Source organism: Diceros bicornis, chromosome X, assembly GCF_020826845.1.
Source record: "Diceros bicornis minor isolate mBicDic1 chromosome X, mDicBic1.mat.cur, whole genome shotgun sequence".
Classification (NCBI taxonomy): Eukaryota; Metazoa; Chordata; class Mammalia; order Perissodactyla; family Rhinocerotidae; genus Diceros; species Diceros bicornis.
The window spans coordinates 20,139,981-20,159,150 of NC_080781.1; the positions used below are offsets into that span (position 1 = coordinate 20,139,981).

At 35.8% G+C, this 19,170-nt stretch overlaps 1 protein-coding gene across 2 annotated transcripts in view; it reads right to left on the bottom strand.

Annotated features, from left to right (window-relative positions):
* Positions 1–328: 328 nt before the first annotated feature.
* The window catches only part of KLHL15 (kelch like family member 15), a 34,964-nt gene continuing 16,122 nt past the window's right edge, over positions 329–19,170 (bottom strand). For both annotated transcript variants that reach the window (XM_058535582.1, XM_058535583.1), the window contains exon 4: positions 329–5,658. In XM_058535582.1, the coding sequence (XP_058391565.1) occupies positions 4,549–5,658 (1,110 nt within the window). In that variant the 3' untranslated portion in view covers positions 329–4,548. The remainder of the gene's footprint in view (positions 5,659–19,170) is intronic.

Here is a 19,170-nt window from a genome sequence, read left to right on the forward strand (position 1 = left end):
TAAAAATCACCAAACTAAGTCTTGAGGCTTGTAAATGCTTTTTCACAATTCTATATTTCCATTCTACAAAAGTCCGTGTTAGTGGAACTTTAATTACTTGGCTTCATTCTAAAATTTCCATTGCATGTAAGTGTAAATAACTTCACTCTAATGCTCTCATTTGAATTTGTGGCTGAAAGCATGGGTAGAAATCACATTTTTGTGGCGCTTCTTGGCACAGTGAAGGAAAACAAAATGTATACTGCTAATCAAGTCACTAGTGACTTTGAAAGTGATGGATTATATAAAGATAGCAAATAATAAGAGATAAAGAAGTATATTTTAAAGATTAAAAATATTTTATTTAAACTTTTCTTCATAAACACTTTTAACATTTTTTTTCAATTTAAAAACAGAATGGATAGCATAAACATGTTTGAATAGATTATATTCACGGCTTGGGAAAAATTACCTGACAAAAATGTAAAGGCTTTCAAAACAGGTATAAAAGGCAAACCTTAAATTATTCTAAGATTTTTAAATCGGCCCTAGGATTATTTGACTACTGGCCCAAAATGTACCTAAAGGTCAAAATATTTTTCTATAGACAAAGTATGCCCAAGAGGTATAGGGCATATACAAGTTAGGTAGAAAATAACCTCTCCGATCACCTCACTGGAACATTCCTTCAGAAAGCAAACACCTAATCCTTACTGATATACTGATTAATAAGGTTTTTAATGTAGTTGTTCCCAAAGCTGTAAAAAGAAAATCCAAGAATATTAAGGGGGAACAAACAAAGCTGATGGCATTCTCTCACTGTTACTTGTGTAATATTGAAGTTATACTGTATACTGAAAGGATATGACTTCCATGAGTTTACCTATTCCGGTCTATGTCTATTGAATATTTTGACTTTATAAACTCTTGATAAACTAATTTTTCAGGATTTTCATTTTTAAGATAAATCTCTTTTTAGAAGATATTTTATTCCCAAACCAACTCTAATCTGACTGAACGAACGTATGATCCCTAAAAATGGTCAGAGAACAACAAAAAAAAAGCAAACAAAATTGTATAATAGGCAAACAAGGAAAATGGCACTAGCAGTTTTACTGCCGTACAGCCCTCAATTATACCTAATTTACACTATTATCTATGTTGTGTTTTACTTCAGTCTAAAACTTTAAATTATGTATTCTCAAAAGAGCTAGTCTTTTCTGAGAGATAGCTTATAAACTGAAATAACAATTTATATTATAAACTGAAATGTTATGACCTACAACCACATATACATATATAAAAATAGTCCCACTGAACGTTTGACATGTTTAGATTATGCAGCTCAAATAATTTGTTATAAAATATTTTAAAGCTTAGTTTCATGTAATTAAGACAAAACTCTCCATTTTTACCACTTCTCCCCACACAAAGGTGTGTATCCTTTACTATGACTCGAGCAGGCTTCCCAGAATGAGGTGTCCAAAGGTGCTGCTTTAGAAAAGATAAGTGAAGGGCTCAGTCAATATTTCACAAATTATAGTAACACTCACACAGAGCAGAGTAATGAGGACAGAGAAAGCTGTCTCAAGAAAAGCTAAGAATTCGATTAGTTAAGCTTTGCTTTTTAAAAACCAGTAGTATTTCTTCCAATACAAAACCTTCAATGTGAGAATCTTGAGTTTTATGAAAAGGTGTAGTGCAAGGATTTTCTTCAAGCAGATTAAAATCAAAACTTAGAAGGTGAAAGACATTGAAGAGAATAAACGTTTCTTATTAAGATGCAATTAATGAAGATTAGCTATTTTTGTAAAGTCTGGCATTTAAAATGTAAAGTGAAAATTAACACACAAAGATCACAACAGTTACACTGTATAGTTTCAAATCTCTTACTGAATTTTTAAAAAACTACTATTTTGAGCACATACAATGTATATAAACAAAAATGGTTCCAAATGAAGCACACAAAAAATAAACTTGAAAAAAAATTCTATGAAAAATTTTCCATAGTTTAGTATAACAAAAATAAATCTCTTTCAGCAATTAAACCATAATTTTAAAAGGGAATGTAAGTTAATCATGGATTTAAAATAACCTAAATTAGCACTACATATAAACAGAAGAGTTTTCTCATACATTCAGAACCCAAGCAATAGCAACTATTCTTAAAGCTCAAAACTGATTACAGCTAACATCAGGTCAGACATGACTTACGTGGGAAGCTGAACCCAGAGTTACTTCAAGTTAAGATTTCACAAATTTTCCAAAACGTGAACTTTGACCTTGGCCTTGTGTCTTTAGAATGGAAGACCAAGAATATTCAATTGTTTGCCCAGATCTTACCCTAACTAGGGCTATGAAGTCATATCTAAGCAATTAAAGAGAACCACCACTGGAGTGTAAAAGCCTGATAGGGGTACCCTGTCTCGGTCTTTTCCAGCAAAAGACAACAACGAGGAAAATAATGAAGACGTTATTGTTATTTTCTTTAAAGCAAGACAGGACAAATACAAAACACTAAACGAACTAATATATTAGAAAAAAGAATTAAATGGCTAACCTAATTCCTAGTTTTCAAAAGTAAAATGATTAAAAATGATTTTCAAAATGTAGAAAAAGGTTTTTACACCCATATTACCACGGGAAACAAGACATCAAATTTCATTTTTAGAAACTGAAAGTAAATGACAGGACCATTTAATAAAAATTTAAGTCTCATATACAAAAGAATATCATTAACTTGATTTCTAAAACCAATGCCAATGTTTTTCTTTTTCAAAAACTACTTGTGTACCTGACTGTTTCTTAAACTCAAATGCCTCCAGTTTTAGAGTTTTAAAATCAGGTTTTTTTCATAGTTGTCTAATTTAATTGCAAAAAACAAAACAAAACAAAAGTCTTCACATTTCCATGACTTCACTCTTCCATTTTATGTTCAGTGGTGGCAGCAGCAAAAAAAAAAAAAAAAAAAAAAAAAAAGTGAAGCTAGAAAATTTATACAACAGCCATATACAAGGCATTGCAATATTGCACCAATATCCTAAGATCTGGCAAGTTTTGCCAGTGTAGATCTAGTCTGTATCAGATAGACTCTACTCGGGAGAAAATGGCATCAATTTGAATGATCCACTCCCTGGTTATTCTTGCTTAATTTTGTCAACTATCTGTTTTTCCTTCGATTTTAAAGAGTTGAAAGGTGCGGCTGATCCTAAAACACTTATTATAAATGCTTTTAAACAGTTCTTCTTGATCCATTCTGAATTTTGAAGTTACCATCCTTCATGCTAGTAGCTTTCAGTAAATAAAACAAAAGCTGAGGGCTTACATCCCCAGTGCCGCTATGTATTTTGTACTAATTAAACAAGTAGATATGACCGGTAAGATTATAATTCTATTCCTTACCTCTAAGTCAAAACTGAGCTCGAATTTTCCACAAGTTGCTACTTTCCATTCAATAACAGATGCAGCAGCCTTATTGAATGTAAAGAATGGGAGTTGCACTTACTTTTAAGGGGCCATTATTTAGGAGTCTGGTATTACCTAAATTCTCTTTAAAAGTGCTTGCACGCTGCAGGGCCAGGGCTTGTCATATACCACTCCGATTCTCACTAAAAACAGGGTAACGTTAAACAGACTGCAAAGAAAAACATTTTCAAAAAGAAGACATACATCGATAAGGAACACTAACGTATACTTTTGAAAATAAAATATAAAATGTTAGTTTTCATAAATCCATACATGTTTCAGAAATAAAAGGAACTCAAATATTACTGAATCAGTATGGAGTGAAGATAGGCTACTTTGATACCAAACGAGGACTCCAGTTATTTTAACTTTCTAAAAACGTTAATACATGAAAAGACGTTACATCTAAAAGTCAACAAGTATGGCAAACCGTGTGTGCAAGTGCACTAGCTTAAAAATATAGAATCCTAACCACGCATAAAAGGGGATGTGCCTTACATATTCATAAGATGTATGCAAGTATGGATATGCTTTCACTAACACAATGCAGACAAGAGAAGGCAGCTTAGAAATAGTGTTTTGAATATAAAAAAGTTAATTTTGTAGAAAATTTATATTTTTGCATTTTCAGCAAAAAGCCATGCAAAAAGGTCAAGAGTTTTAAATTTAAAGAATAAAACCAAAAGGTCTAACAGACTGAACTACACTGACATAAATGTTCAAAAGGATTCCAGATAGAGATAGGAACTGAAATTACATCCAGTGACACTTATCAGGTCTTCTCTTAGAAGATGCATGACTCCTATGCTGACATCTGAAAGAAATGTTTAAAGCATAAAATCAACTTCCCAGATAAGTGGATCATTCTATTAAACTGCTTCTGGAAGTATTTTCAAGAGCTAGCGCTTAGAATTAACTTATTGCATGAGTTTGAGGCCACTAAAAAGAAAAACAAGGATGCTAGCACAGAATGAAAAATTTTTACGATATTAGACCAATGGCTTTGATAGTAAAACTGGTGAGGTTTTTCTTTATGTTTTTTAATTAACTACTTTGTCACAAACAAATTTTTTGTTTGGCTTTTTTTAAGGGAGAAAGATGTCATTAGTTGCAACGTCTGACCTCGTCCAGTATATATTCCGGAAAATGCAGGTTGCATACTTGTAAACCATCCAGCTTGCAGGGCATCCTCGGGTACTCATCTTCCTTCCATTTGTTTTCTTCCGGATCAAAAGTGAGAATGGAATCGCTGTAATGACCGTTGTAGCAAAGGCCTCCAAGAACCATTATTTGTTTGTCCAGCACAGTCACACCATGGCCACTTCTACCAATTGGCATGGATGCCAAGATGGTCCACTGGTCAGTCTCTGGGTTGTACACTTCTGTGGAAGGGCATCCCTGAGATTCAAAAGAGGCCCTCAAGATCACACAGACACCACCGAAGACATAAAGCTTGCCGTTGTAAGAAATCATCTTGTGAAAGCATCTTGCGTAATTCATTTTGCTCTTATTCTCCCAACAGTTGGTAACTACTTGAGTTCTCCTGGTCCGTTGTTCTATGGTCCCTTCTTTACTGGGGTCAAACACGCACACTTGTTTGGAGGTGGAAGATGAGGTGATTCCACCGGTGATAAACAACTTATTATTGAGCACTGTCCCCTCATGTCCATATTTGTTAACTGGATAAGGATCTACAAATTCCCATCTGTCGTTGGTGATGTCATATCTCTCTGTTGAATAGAAAGTCTCATCTCTGGTTCTGCCTGCTACAGCGTAAATAAACTTCCCAATAACACCAACTGCAAATTCTGAACGTGGGACAGACATGTCTGCCATCCGGAGCCAAGAGTTTTGTCTCGGGTCATACCTGAACACTTTGGAAGAAGCATGGAATTCACCATCAGGGCCCAGTTCTTCCCCGCCCAACAAGAACACGAAGTTATTGACAATAGCAAGGCAGTCCGGGCGCAGAGGTACTTGTGGGCCCTCCAGTTCCCACCAGACTCTTGGTTTCTTTAAGAGAAGTATTTTACTGTTCACCATGCTATGTCCAATCATTCCTCGGAATACTGTAGTTTGGGGTTTGGCAGAGCGGATACGGCTTGATTTCATGTCCAACAAAGGCTGCTGGTGAACGTTCTGAAAGTAACTCAATGCTTGGTCAACTTCATAGCGCAGCTGTCGGGAGTATCTATAAAATTCTGATGTCTTAACCTAAGAATACAAGTAAAAGAATTTAACCAAAAGAAAGAACATCAATGGCAAACAAAATATCAAAGCCCACTAAGATGCTTAGTGTATGATTTTAGGCTTACTTTACTAAAATTGCTTTTCCTGTTAAGATCACATATTTCCTTTTTATTTATTTTTTTTACAAAGCTTTTATCATATTTGTTTTTGTAATTTGTATTTGTAATAATCTATGCACATTCCAAGGCTTTTTAAAGTAAACAAGTTATTTTCCAGACACAAGCTAAATTCCTCTAACAAAATGTATTAATCACCTATTATACATCAGGCTCTGGGCTACAAGTGGGGGCTATTAGGACAAATAAAGGTTTTACAGTAGAGGAAACAGTGGCCATGGTTTTCTTAATTCTTAACCACAAGGAACATTGTAAGAACAACCATGACTGAATAGTTTGGGGAATTAAGTTAGTGAGTTAGTAAAAATTTAAATATACACAAAATTCTCAGTAGGTTTTTGACATACAGACTTGGTCTGATATCATCAACTGCTACAGTAATAATTCAGTTGACAAGAAGAGGTCAAATTTTTTCCTTTTTGTTTTTGGAGCTGGAACTACCTAATTATGATGATTACTAAGATCTTAGGAAGCACTTTTAAGTATTGTGCTAAGTGCTATGGGGACAAAAAAAAGTATAAGATGTGGTCCATATCCTCAAAGAACTTAGACTATTTTTGGGGAAATTAAAACAAATACACATTTACCAGTATGTAAATGAGGCAGTGACAATTAGGTCTGAAGCTGTACAGCACATCTGTGAATGCTGTACAACTTGAGATATAGAACATATCAAACAGGCCCGAAACACTCAAGGGATACTTTGTGAAGAGGCAGGAAGTTGGAGACTAAGCAGAAAAAGCCTGTATCATAATGACAAGGATGAGATAAGAGGGTCTTACATTTGGATGGTAGAATTAGATATTATAGAGATAAAATCAACAGAAGTGCATGACTGATTTGAAGTAGGGAGAGGGTGAAAGAGTGAGGACTCAAATGTGATCTGAGGATTCAGACTTGAGGTGTAGGGAGAAGGGTGCTAATGAGGGAAACAGGGAAGCTCGTTTGGGAAGGGCATTCAACTTAAGCGGTGATGAATCTGAATTGCTAGTAGGATGCTGAGGTGGAAATGTCTAGGAGCCTATTGCAAATATGGGATGACAGCTTGGGAGGGAGTCAAAACCAGGCATATATATTGATGAGCTTTCTTTCCTTTCTCTCCTCTCTCTTTTTTCTTCCCTTCTTCCTATCTTTCTCATTCACTCCCCACCTTAGTCCAAAAAAAGTATTTGAAACAGAAAGTACCACAAATTTGTTTCTTTGAAATATTTTGATAACTGTATTTCAATATAATTGGTTTCCTTTGTAATCCCAAGCATTTTATTATATGCATTTAAAACCATTATTCTGAGAAGGGGTCCTTCCATGGGTTTTGCCAGACTAGCACAAAAAAGGTTGAGAATTCCTTGTCTAACTACATAAAAGAGAAAAGAGACATTATCACTGCATTGAGTGCTTTAAGTGTAACATCACATGTTAAATTATTCCTCCCGTGAGAGAGCAATAACCATCCCTATTTTCCTGATGGGAGAACTGAGGCTTAGAATGTTAAGTGACTTGCCCAACTTGTTTACATGACTATGTTACAAGACAGCTTCCATTACTCTTTAGAAAACACTTTAAATGACATACTCATTTATTAAAACACTTAACATGTTCAATACATTAGCCTAATGACCCCTCTCAAAGAAAAGATAGTATAATTGTCCTTAATACAAAGAATAAATCATATGAATCACAATGACTGGGCATCCAACCCAACTCTTCCTAGCAAATAATAACTGTGGAAGAAATCACAGCAAAAATGAATAACGGTAAACAAATAATTTCAATAAAGGGAATAATGATATAATAAAAAATATGTAAGATCTGAGGTCTTATCCTTTACTACTTTTACTTCACATATAAAAAGTTAAAATAAAGAACTAAGGAAACTGAGCTTCAATCTCTTATGAGAAACAATGGAATATTATATAGCCATTAAGGATCACATCATTGAGTATTTATTAACATGGAATGATGTTCACAATATATTCAGTTTCTAAAAAGCAACAGTACTCTGCTATCTCAATTAAATAAAATTTTGTGTACGCTTGTTGTGTTAATAGTGATTATCTCTGGGCCGGCCCCGTGGCTTAGTGGTTAAGTGCGTGCGCTCCGCTGCTGGCGGCCCGGGTTCGGATCCCGGGCGCGCACTGATGCACCACTTCTCTGGCCATGCTGAGGTCGCGTCCCACATACAGCAACTAGAAGGATGTGCAGCTATGACATACAATTATCTACTGGGGCTTTGGGGGGAAAATAAATAAATAAAATCTTTAAAAAAAAAACAGTGATTATCTCTGGAATTTCACAAGCATTTTTGCATTCTTTGCTTTTCATGTATCATTATTTATAAACAGAAAGAGTCTTGCCATTTAAAAAAATGGGTTTCATAAAACCATCAAAAATATATTTGATAGTAAAAATGAGCATCTTTTCATTTTCTATTCATTTCTTCTATGAATTGACTAATAGTGTGCCTCACCCATTTTTCTCATCTTTTTCTTATTGATTTTTAAGAGCTAAAAGGAAATACCTTGGAAATCAACAAGAAACATAAACCTCAAATTAAATATTTAAGTGCCTACTGTGCACAGCCAGTGGTCTGAGAGCTACACAGGTTTTGAAGTAATAGAATCTTGTCCAGCATAGTAATTAAGCACCATGTCAAGCAGCCCAGTATGGTGATTAAAAATCTGATTTAGGAAATATCCAACTCTGGCACTCACAAACTGTGCAATCTTGGGCAAGTAACTCAACATCCTTAAGCCTGTTTCCTCATCTGTATTATTGGGATAACAACAGCACCTACACCTCCTAACCCTAAGGTAGGAGACAAGCAAGATAATCCACGTGAAACGGACTTAGTATGGTGCCTGTCATATGGCAGTGTACAAAAAATAATAGCTGCTAGCTATTATTACTGACCAGGGGACAGCTGTGGAAGTGTCACTCAGCTTAAGTCAATGCATCTGATGATGTGCTCTCGGTCTACGTAAAAACTCAGTCTTTCAGAAAGCAGAGGAGAAATGAGAGAAACTGTTACTTTGGACCTAATCTTCACCAGTAAAACATGAGTGGTAACATGCGAAGAGGAGGAAGCTTTAGAGAAAGCAGCCGTGTTGTTTGGAGATCAAGAAAGAAAGGAAGGGGAAGGCTGCACATATTGGATAGGCAGATTTCAAGTTTTTCAAAGGAAAATTAGGATCAATTCCAAGATCAGAAACTGTGTAAAAAAGCTTGAGAAGGCCTGAAGGCTCTCAAAGGCATAATGCTGACTGCATAATTGCAAAACACACTGAGGAGGGGAAGAAAAGGGAAAAGTATCTAAAAAATCTGATGTGCTGCACAGAGCTTTCTGGAATTCAGATGTTAAAAAACCATTTATAACAGATGGTAAAAAACAAGCACATAAAACAAGTGTTATAAAGAGTGAAGTGGAGCTGTAAGAATATTCTGAACAAGGTGAAAGCCTCAGGATGAACTGTGACTTTACAAAGTGCTGGATATTGAATAAATTTTAGAAGTTAAAGTAAAAACTAGAGGAAAAAGTGAAGCCTCCCCTGGATGGGGTGGTTAATGTAATATTAACAGAGACAAAGAGAAATAGCCTTACTCCTATTTTATTTCCATTCTTGGCTAAGAATGTTTTATCCTTTCCAATCTGAAGATCAAATACAATGACTAAGAAGAAACTTAAATCCAAGATGGCTGAGAAAAAAAACAAACCAGCTAGATATTCTCACTGAGTTCAAGTCATTCGATCTCACAAATCACATCCTGGGATCCTGAGAGGGTTCACAGATGAGGCTGCTTAATTGCTTTCTGTAATCTGTGTGGAATCGTGAAGAATGGCAGAGGACTAGAAGCCAGACAGACTTCCCAACTACAGACTGGTTAGCTTGAGGGTGATCCTGGATTGTTAAAAAACAGCACTTGCAAATAAACAAGTGCTGTACACTAGGAGGCAGCACGGACTCATCAAGTAATGCCAAGACTGACCATTTCTGGCTTAATTTTTGATGATGTAACAGCACTGGTAGAGAATGAGAGAACATATGACTTCCTCAAAGTAATCAACAAAGTCTGATCATAAAGAAAAGAGAAACACTGAGGACCCTTGAACCACCTGAAATTGCAGCAATAATTGTGTTACTGCATTTTGGAGGTAGGGTGAGGTGGTGGGAAGTCCATAGCTGTTATCAGATGCTCCAGTGATCCAGGAACTCCAAATGTAAAGCTTTAACTGATTCTATCCTGATTATGAACTAACAATGTGATATGACAGCCTTAAGAGCTAATAAAATTGTGGACTGAATTAAAAGAACAGACTATCCCACCATCTCCATTTGGGTGAAACCACAACCAAGACAGTGTTCAGTTTCATCACTACACTTGAGACTTGGACAAAGTGGACCATGTCCGGAAGACGGTGAAGGGATCCAAATCATAGGAAGAATGGTCAATAGATGAGGGATGTTTCAACCTGAGAGAAGACTCAGGAGAAAGATGGCCACTGTTTTCAGGGCCAATGATGGAAGTTAGGAGGAAGCTTTTAGGCCAATAAAAGGAAAAAATTAGAACTATTAAGATAACAGATGTTCATCGCATTATTATTCATAAGAGCACAAAAACTGGGAACAACTCAAATATCTATCAAAAAGACATTGGTTGGATAAACTCTGGTATATACCATACGCAGTCATCAAAAAGAATGAGGCTAATCCGTATGCACTAACACGGACGTTCAAAATGTCAAGTAACAAAAACTGCAGAACAGTATATATAATATTCTCAAGAAATAAAAATGGACTGTTTTACACAGTCAGCAGTATAAGCGGGGCAAAACATATACATACATGTATAACACACGGTTACCAGTGAGCTTTTGGGAGACTTGCCCTTTTTAGGTTCTATATAGGTGTGTATTTGGCTTTTTTACAGGGACTACAGTAAAAAGGGTATGGGTACATATTTTCCCAAAGTCAGGGACTGTCTACCTCTGGAGTCAGTGAGCATCCTGCCATTGGAGGTAGTCCAGGTGTGACCACCTATCAGGAGGGCTGGAGAGGGATACCAGTGTCACATGAGGACTAGGCAGAATGGCCTGTAACAGCCCTCCACTTGCCAACCCCAGGCTCTTGCAGATTCCACCAAACTGGGCCAGTGTAACTGCTTCCTAGAGTCATTTTCCTCTCTTTTGTTTTATACCAAATCTTCTGGTCCCCTTGTCCTCTTCTCCATTCATTCTATTGTGCTCCTTTGAAACCTGGGTTCCAGAGTTTACAAGAGTCACTTCAACTCTATGTTCAAGTCCAAATCAAAGTGACATATCTTTATCCAATTTGTTCTACCTCTAAGCCCCCCAAATTGGAAGTTGTGCCTTTTGAGACAGTTGATTACACCATAAAAGATCTTCTAACCAAAGAAATTTAGCTCCTACTTCTCTCTGCCAAGGCTAGTTCTAGATCTACCTTACCCATGTCCCAGAGCTACTTTCTGTTTTAATTTTCCTCTAAAACCACACAATACCAATAAGCATAATTAGTTTCTTCCTTCATTATAGAAATGGGGAATTAATACCTCTCTGATAATCCTGGACAAAGTAATTAAAGATATACTCTGCTTTAAAACAATAAGTGTAGGGCTGAAACCTTCTATGTGAATGGAATCATTTAAAGACTTTTTTGTGTGTGTGAGATCAGCCCTGTGCTAACACCTGCCAGTCCTCCTTTTTTTTTTTTTTTTGCTGAGGAAGACTGGCCCTAGGCTAACATCTGTGCCCATCCTCCTCCACTTTATATGGGATGCTGCCACAGCATGGCTTGACAAGTAGTGTGTCGGTGCGCACCCGGGATCCGAACCGGCGAACCCTGGGCCGCGGCAGCGGAGCACACGCACTTAACTGCTTGCGCCACCGGGCCGGCCCCATGAATGGAATTATTTAAAAGGCATTAATGAAGGGAGCGATCCAAAAAGAAATGTGTGGCTCATCTTTTCATAGAGAAAGCATTTCTCCCATCATATATAACACTTTATATAACACTTTATATAACACTTTATCTGTATATCAGGTGCTCTCAAAAGAAAGATATAGAAAGAATGACATTTCTTTCATGTTCTAAACTACTTTCCTTATCCTTTCATAGGATTAAAAAAGCATTTTTGTTTTAAAACTTGGAAAGAATATTCTTTATCACTTTTCTTGCTTTGCTATTTAAAAAAATTATATTATGAAAAGCATTTTGTCATATTCTGAATACAAAATGAAAGTATATATTACCTCTTAAAAACAGCGATCTGAAAATTTTAAATTGGTCATTTCCTCCTCTAATCTTTTTAGTTTAATATAATAGTATGTGCACCTATGCATGTAGTTAAAGGAGAAAATGTGAGAAATTATTAATTTTGAACGTGGTTCCTGTAAATATATATTAAGTCGAAGAAATAATAGCTAGCCATTATCACTGGGCAAAAATCCCATGTTTCTCCCTTTACTGTCAAAATGCTACTACATAATCAGTTTATTAAATTTTTAACTTTTAAAGGTAATTTATATATACCACTCTTAATTTTGAGAGAATTAAAACAGAACTGGCAATATAATTAAAACAGGCATTTCCACAGAGCTTGCTACCTTTATTTGATTAAAAATCTGCAATTTTAAAAGTCTACTAAAACTGGCTACAGTCTAAAATTATTTTAGGCTTTCAGCCAATTTAAGATATCATCAGCTGGTTTCACCTTTCAAAATGATTTCTTCAATGTCCAATATACTTATACTAAACCAAAGGAACAAAATGCCTTTTATTGCTTTATCCATTGGGGGGGCGGGGGGGTGGGGCTCTGGGGCTGGAATAATCCCTAAACTCAAGATCTCAGGTTTTAGGCTCGACACTGTCCCCAAGTCACTGTGCGACCATGGACAAGCCTTCAGTTTAGACATTTTCCCCTTGTAAAATGAGTTAGCTGCATGAACAGACACCTCTCTGGCCCTTCCTACAACCAAAAATGCTAACCTAATTTTCAGAATGATGAGTATACGGTATCACGTGGAAGGAAGACTGAGTCCTGGCTGTCAGTTTTATTATCCCTTCTCCATGATCCAATCTTCTCAAAAGAAATATCCAGAAACAAAGCAGTTACTACCATGAGGCTTTAGTACTAAAACAAATTATATCTCTGGGAACCACAGCTACATTTGATATAATTTTGATACTCACTAAAACGTGGAGCAGCCTTTATATGTTGTATTGCAAAGCATCTACCCTGGTATGAGAAGTCTATTTATAAAATCATGCTCAGAACTGAAGCTTATATTGATTTACGTGAAACAAAATCACCACAAAAAAGCTAGGTGCAAAATGCCTTTAATTAATCCCTCTGTCCTGAAAAACTAAGTTAATGACCAGGGATAAGGCTATAAGAAAATCATTTCCTGCTAAGCACAAATCCTCTCAGTAATACTATAATTGCAGTTAAACACCAAATGGTAAAGACAAATTTTAATAAGGATTTACCCATCCTCTCTTCTCCAAGCAGGCAAGAGTCTAAAGTATTAAAGAGAACTTCAGAAGTCAAGTGACCAGGGTAAATGGAGGTGAGGGAGAGGACCCCTCAGGACAATATTCTACTAAGAGCTTCAGCACAATTTGGTTAGTCCTCTATCTCTTCAACTTTTCTATAGTGAAAAATATTAATTCCAAATAAATGTGCTTAGAAAGTCTAATTTCCTTCCAATAGTAACAGAGCACCACTAGAAATTAAACAAGAGTGCACGAGCCTAAAAGGTAGAAAATAATGTAATTGTTAAAAAGAGTTAAGACCATCTTATTATCTGATTATACTAATACTTAGACAGTACAACTAAGTTCTAGAATTCACAACTTAGGAATTTTTTCCTATTTATGAAAATACTCTCAACTATGTAAATATTTTAATTTTATTTTTAAACATGGTAGAGCAGAAAGGCCAAATAAAAGATTTAATCCTAAAACTAGCTTCTGAATGAGCAAGGCTTACCTATGACACATGTAACATTTCCTAGGTAAATATTAAATTTGGGAATTAACACTTTAAAGCCTAAAATCTTAGTATCTCCCCTTGTTCCTTTCCTGCTAACCTTTTCTCCAGTCATTTTCTGACTTCTCTGATCCTTTTCGATTTCTGCTTATCATTTGGTTTCTCTTTCTCCCCCAATTTATTAAAAAGGTTTTCTCCTTTGACAAGTCAACATAGCTGTCCCCATTTCATGTCTGCCTTTCCTTTTACTCCACAGTTAATTTCCAATTCCACACCTTTGCTTTCATCTCCTTTTATTTAAAAGGAAAATCAGCAAGATTGAATTTTTAAACTCCCAGTTTCAATAGGTTGCTGCCTGCTTATATACCCAGTAAATATACCCAGTAAAATAATCTCTTTCCCAGGGGCTCTAACAGCAGTCAACACGCTAGATTACCGGCACTCTCCAAGAACCCGTGAGCTCGGGATGAATGCAAATCAAAGGTAGAAAATAAGAGCACTCTCCATCTATACATAAAAGACAGAAGGCTTGAGAGGGGAAAAACACCTGACTGATGTTTAAAGAACTGCACATGTGTTAATTACAATCATCCAAGTCCACGGGGCTGAGGAGGAGGGGTCAGCAAAAAGGAAACTGATGCAGAAAAAGACATTAAGTTAACTGAGAAAGTACGCTTAACCCATTGACCTAGTTTCCAACAGAAAACCTGATAATCTCTGTGCTTTCACTCCAAGGGGCAAGTGAACTGATTGTTAATTTAAGCAATTTCAAGTTCATAGCTGTAGAAGTACTGTTTAATACACAAAGGGGATTTTAAACTTTTTCAAAAACAACTCAAGCTTATTATAAATTCTAATCAAATTTCACATTTGAAATCCTGGTTACCGTCTTTTTAAAAAATATTTCTGTTGTCAAATACAGCACTGCTTATGTTTCTCCTGTACTTCTAAAACTGTGAGGGTTAGAGGGAAATTTCTGATTTTTCCTCTAGACTTGTCTGGCTGTAGCTGAAGTCATTAAAAATAAACTTTTTTTGAGTTTTTGGCTAAACTGTGGTAACACTACAGTTAATGGTTTGGTTGCTGGACAGAAATTTTGCATTGGTCAAGTGCTTGATTAGTCAAAACATGTTATAATGCCTAAGGGAAGGAACTCGGGAGGGTTTACAGCACCTACACTATACGTGGATGCGTCCCTGCCCAAACAACTTCATTACGAAGTGGGTTGTGCCTCAAGTAACCAGAATATCACACCACCCAAGCATGACATTATATTAAGAACAATAAATTTCCTTATGTGTCTTAGTCCATGGGTAATGCTATGTAAACCAACTATGCTAATAGAGAAAATATTTGGAAGATATTCAGTGTTTTGTGAAGACCAGTTCTGAGAGCTACTACGTTCTATCAGTGTCACAGTGAGTCCAGGACACATTATCCCCATTTGAAAATGCAGCTTTTAAAGCCACAAATTCTGCTCCTTAACTAAAAGACATTTTTTAAAAAGTGTTAGAAAGCTTTTCTGAAGCATTAATTCTTACTCTGATCCTAGGATTAATTTTCACTAGTAATGAAGTTATCTTTTTTCAGCAGACTAACAAAACTATCTCAAAGTTGTAAATATTCTTATAACAATAAACTTTTATAAAACGCAGATATGATTTGTTAAATCCAAATATATTCTCAGTAAAGGGAATTAACATTCTTTTCTCATTAAAACATTAGCTTTGCTCTTTAAAAGTTATATAAATCCAATTTGGGGGTGATATGGTGAATTAAGCACACTAGGAGTCTGAATATCATGAGCTAGTTTATACAACAAAATATTCAGAATAAAGCACAATACTTCTATATAATCTGCTTCCTTAATAAATAGCCAATGAAAAATCAACTGTAAAATCCTAAATACAAGCTGAACAAATGTGTTTTATCTTTATAGGATTTAAAATAGATTCTCTTTCCTTTTGAAAAATTGATTTTATGATTAATACAATTTCTAAGTTAAGGATCATTGGTATGCTGAATCTTACCTTATGCATATTTATGATACTGAAGATGCCCTGAGTTCAAAAATATTAAAATGTCACTGTACTAAAGAATCAACATATGGGTATTTTAATGAATAATTTAACAATTTTGCTAAAAAGATCTTTTCTGTACAAAAAAAGTCAAGTATAATACGCATTTTGCCAAATATACATTTACTTCATAAAATGTTTTCAATAAAGCAATAATTGTTTTTTAAAAACCAAAAGACCAAAGGGAGCAAAGTTTAAACTATTTAAATCTTCACATCACTGAAATTCAGAATGACAAATGTCAGGCCTTATCTCTGTTAACAGATGCAAAGACCATCAGAGCTGGTAAAAAATACACGCCATAGACATTTGCATAAGTAAAAACTGAAATTAAAGTCTAGTTTTAAAACTGGGAATCCACTATAGATAAAATGAATTATAAAAACTCTTAAACAATTATGTCAAAAGGACAAGATCCTTAAATTTATTTTCAGCTTTGATTATACAGTGAAAACCCCAGAATTGTGCTTTCACATCTTAAAGTTTTTCCACATCTTATACTTTTTTCAGCGCCATTAAATTTCTCAGGCTATGTTTCGTTCATGCAAACACATTAGAATTTTCACAACTCTATAACAACTTCTAAATGACCCAAGCTGGGTTAACTGCATGCTTCCTGCACCTCAGGGTCCTCTCCCTACTCTAGCAGCTGTAATAGGAAGCCCTTGGACTGGGAAGCAAGCAGACCCGGGGACCCGCGTTCCAGTGGGCAGTATCACTTGTTCTGGGATAAGATTCCTAACCTGAGCCTGTTTTCTGATCTATAAACTGGCGATGCCCTGTAGACTCAGGTATACCTATGTGTAGAGCACTCGGTGTGTGGCCTGGCATATATAAGATCTTCAGATAAGTAGGATCACTGCCTCTAAGGAACTCGGTGAGGAAATTTGGAAGTCTTGGTCTCTTTGGTGATGGCCCCAGAGTATTCAGCACGAAAGTTAAGACAGTCTTTTTCCAGCTGGGGAGAAAATCCGGTAGAGGACTAGGAGAAAAGATACTGCAGAAGAATAAACCCAAAGACTTCAGCACAGCTACAGGGCATGACACAGGTCCCTGGAATCAGTGGGGGCTACTCCTTGGGGAGAGGCAGAATGCCCCCTTCCCTCACTGTGAAGCCACTGCTTAAATCTGATCATTACTACCAAAGGAAGAATTAAAATCTCCATGGGTTCCTTCACCAAGCTTTGTTCAATTGCTTTTTATTTTCCTGAGGCCAGGGAAAGGTCCCTGACAAAGAGATGCTATACTCAGGTTATCTTCATCAGCCACTCCACAGAATAGTTAGGTAGGTAAGTTCTTTTAACATTAAACTGTACAGAACATTTCTAAAGGCTGGGGATCCAGGAGAGGGGTTAAATATGTGAGAAAAGCTGTTTATTGTATGCATATTCAGAGAGTTTCTAATGAACAACTCATTCCTTGAACTTCTAGAGCAGCGCTGTGCAACAGAAATATAATTTGAGCCACAAATGCAAGCCAAAGATGTAATTTGATACTTTCTGGTAGCCATATTTAAAAAAGTAAAAAGGTGAAATTGATTTTAATTATATATTTTATTTAACTCAATATATCCAAAATATCATTTCAACATGTAATCAATATAAAAATTAGTAATGAGGAAATTTACACCCTTTTTGTCATCTTTGAAATCTCAATTCAGACTTGTCACATTTCAAGTATTCAACAACCACAAGCAGCAACCGTATTGAACAGCGCAGTTCTAGAGTCATAAGTATACACTATTTTTTTATGAGAAAGAATAGTCTTTTAATATTGACATTTTAATTTTAATCCCAATAAACTGAATAAAAGGGCTATAAATTTAAAAAAAAAGGAAGGAAATTTTATGAATCTAAAAGAAACCTAACACAGATTGGTGTGAATAAAATTCTTGATGATTTTAATCATAGGATGTGACTACTTAGCCTCCTAATACAGAAAAGAATGGTAAATTCTACATCTGAGCAGAGTTGCTAAGTGGTTTTCCAAGACTTTCTCTGGCATTACAACAATATTTTCTTGTAATTGTTCCTGAAAAAAACACGATGCTAAACAGTAGATATGTTAATAGGAAATATAAGGAATAAAGAAACTAAGTTAACACCAACACAAGGAAATAGTCTGATAAATCCAGAATGTGGGACACACTGAGACAATCGGTAATCTGATCATTCTCAAAAAAAAAAAAAAGTGGGGGACTGTTATAGATTAAGACAGATTAGACAGACATGATAACCAAAAGCAATGCATAAACCATGATTGGATTCTAGGGCATTTTGGGGACAACTGGGAAAATTTTAATATGGATTAGCTATTAGATGATATTAGGGTCTTATTGTTCATTTTCCCAAGTGGAATGGCATTGAACTTGGGTAGGAAAAAGTCCTTATTCTCAGGAGAGGCATGCTAAGTATTTAGGGATGAGGTGTCACGATATTTGCAACTTATTTTCAGAGGTTCAGCACAGAAAAAAAAATCTAGATAAAGCAAATACGGTAAAATGTTAACAGTTCTTGAATCTAGGTGATAGCTACACGGGATTCATTACACTACTCTTTCAACTTTTTGTGTGTTTGAACATCCTCATCATAAACGGGAAAAAGGAGAGAGAATTCCAGATTAAAAGAGAGAGATGATAACCAAATGTGCTGTACGAACCTTGATTCAATCCTAAAAAACAAGTGAAAAAAGACTTTTTGGGGACAACTAAGAAAATCAGAAAATGGAGTGGATATTACATGATATTAAGGAATGATAATTTCAACAATGGTATTATGGTTATGTAGGAGAATATCCTCACTCTTGGGAGATGAGACGCTTGCTTAAGTAGTGAGGGATGAAAGTCTACAACTTTCTTTAAAATGGTTTAGCAAAAACCAAAAATTTTACACAAAGGCACACACACCTCTTCCTGTCCAGCTAGCTAAAGCCAATGTGACAAAATGATAACGATTAACCTACAAGATACGTTTATGGGTGATCATTTTACTATTCTTTCAGCTTTTTTTATGTATAGAAAGTCTCATAATAGAAAGATTAAAAAAATTTAAAGCTAAAAATAAAAGGTACACATCAATATTTCATTTTTCTGAGGCCAGCCCAGTGGTGTAGCAGTTAAGTTCATGCACTCCACTTTGGCGGCCCGGGGTTTGCCAGTTTGGATCCTGGGCACGGACCTACACACCACTCATCAAGCCATGCGGAGGTGGCGTCCCACACAGAAGAACTAGAAGTACCTACAGCTAGGATATACAACTATGTGCTGGGGCTTTGGGGAG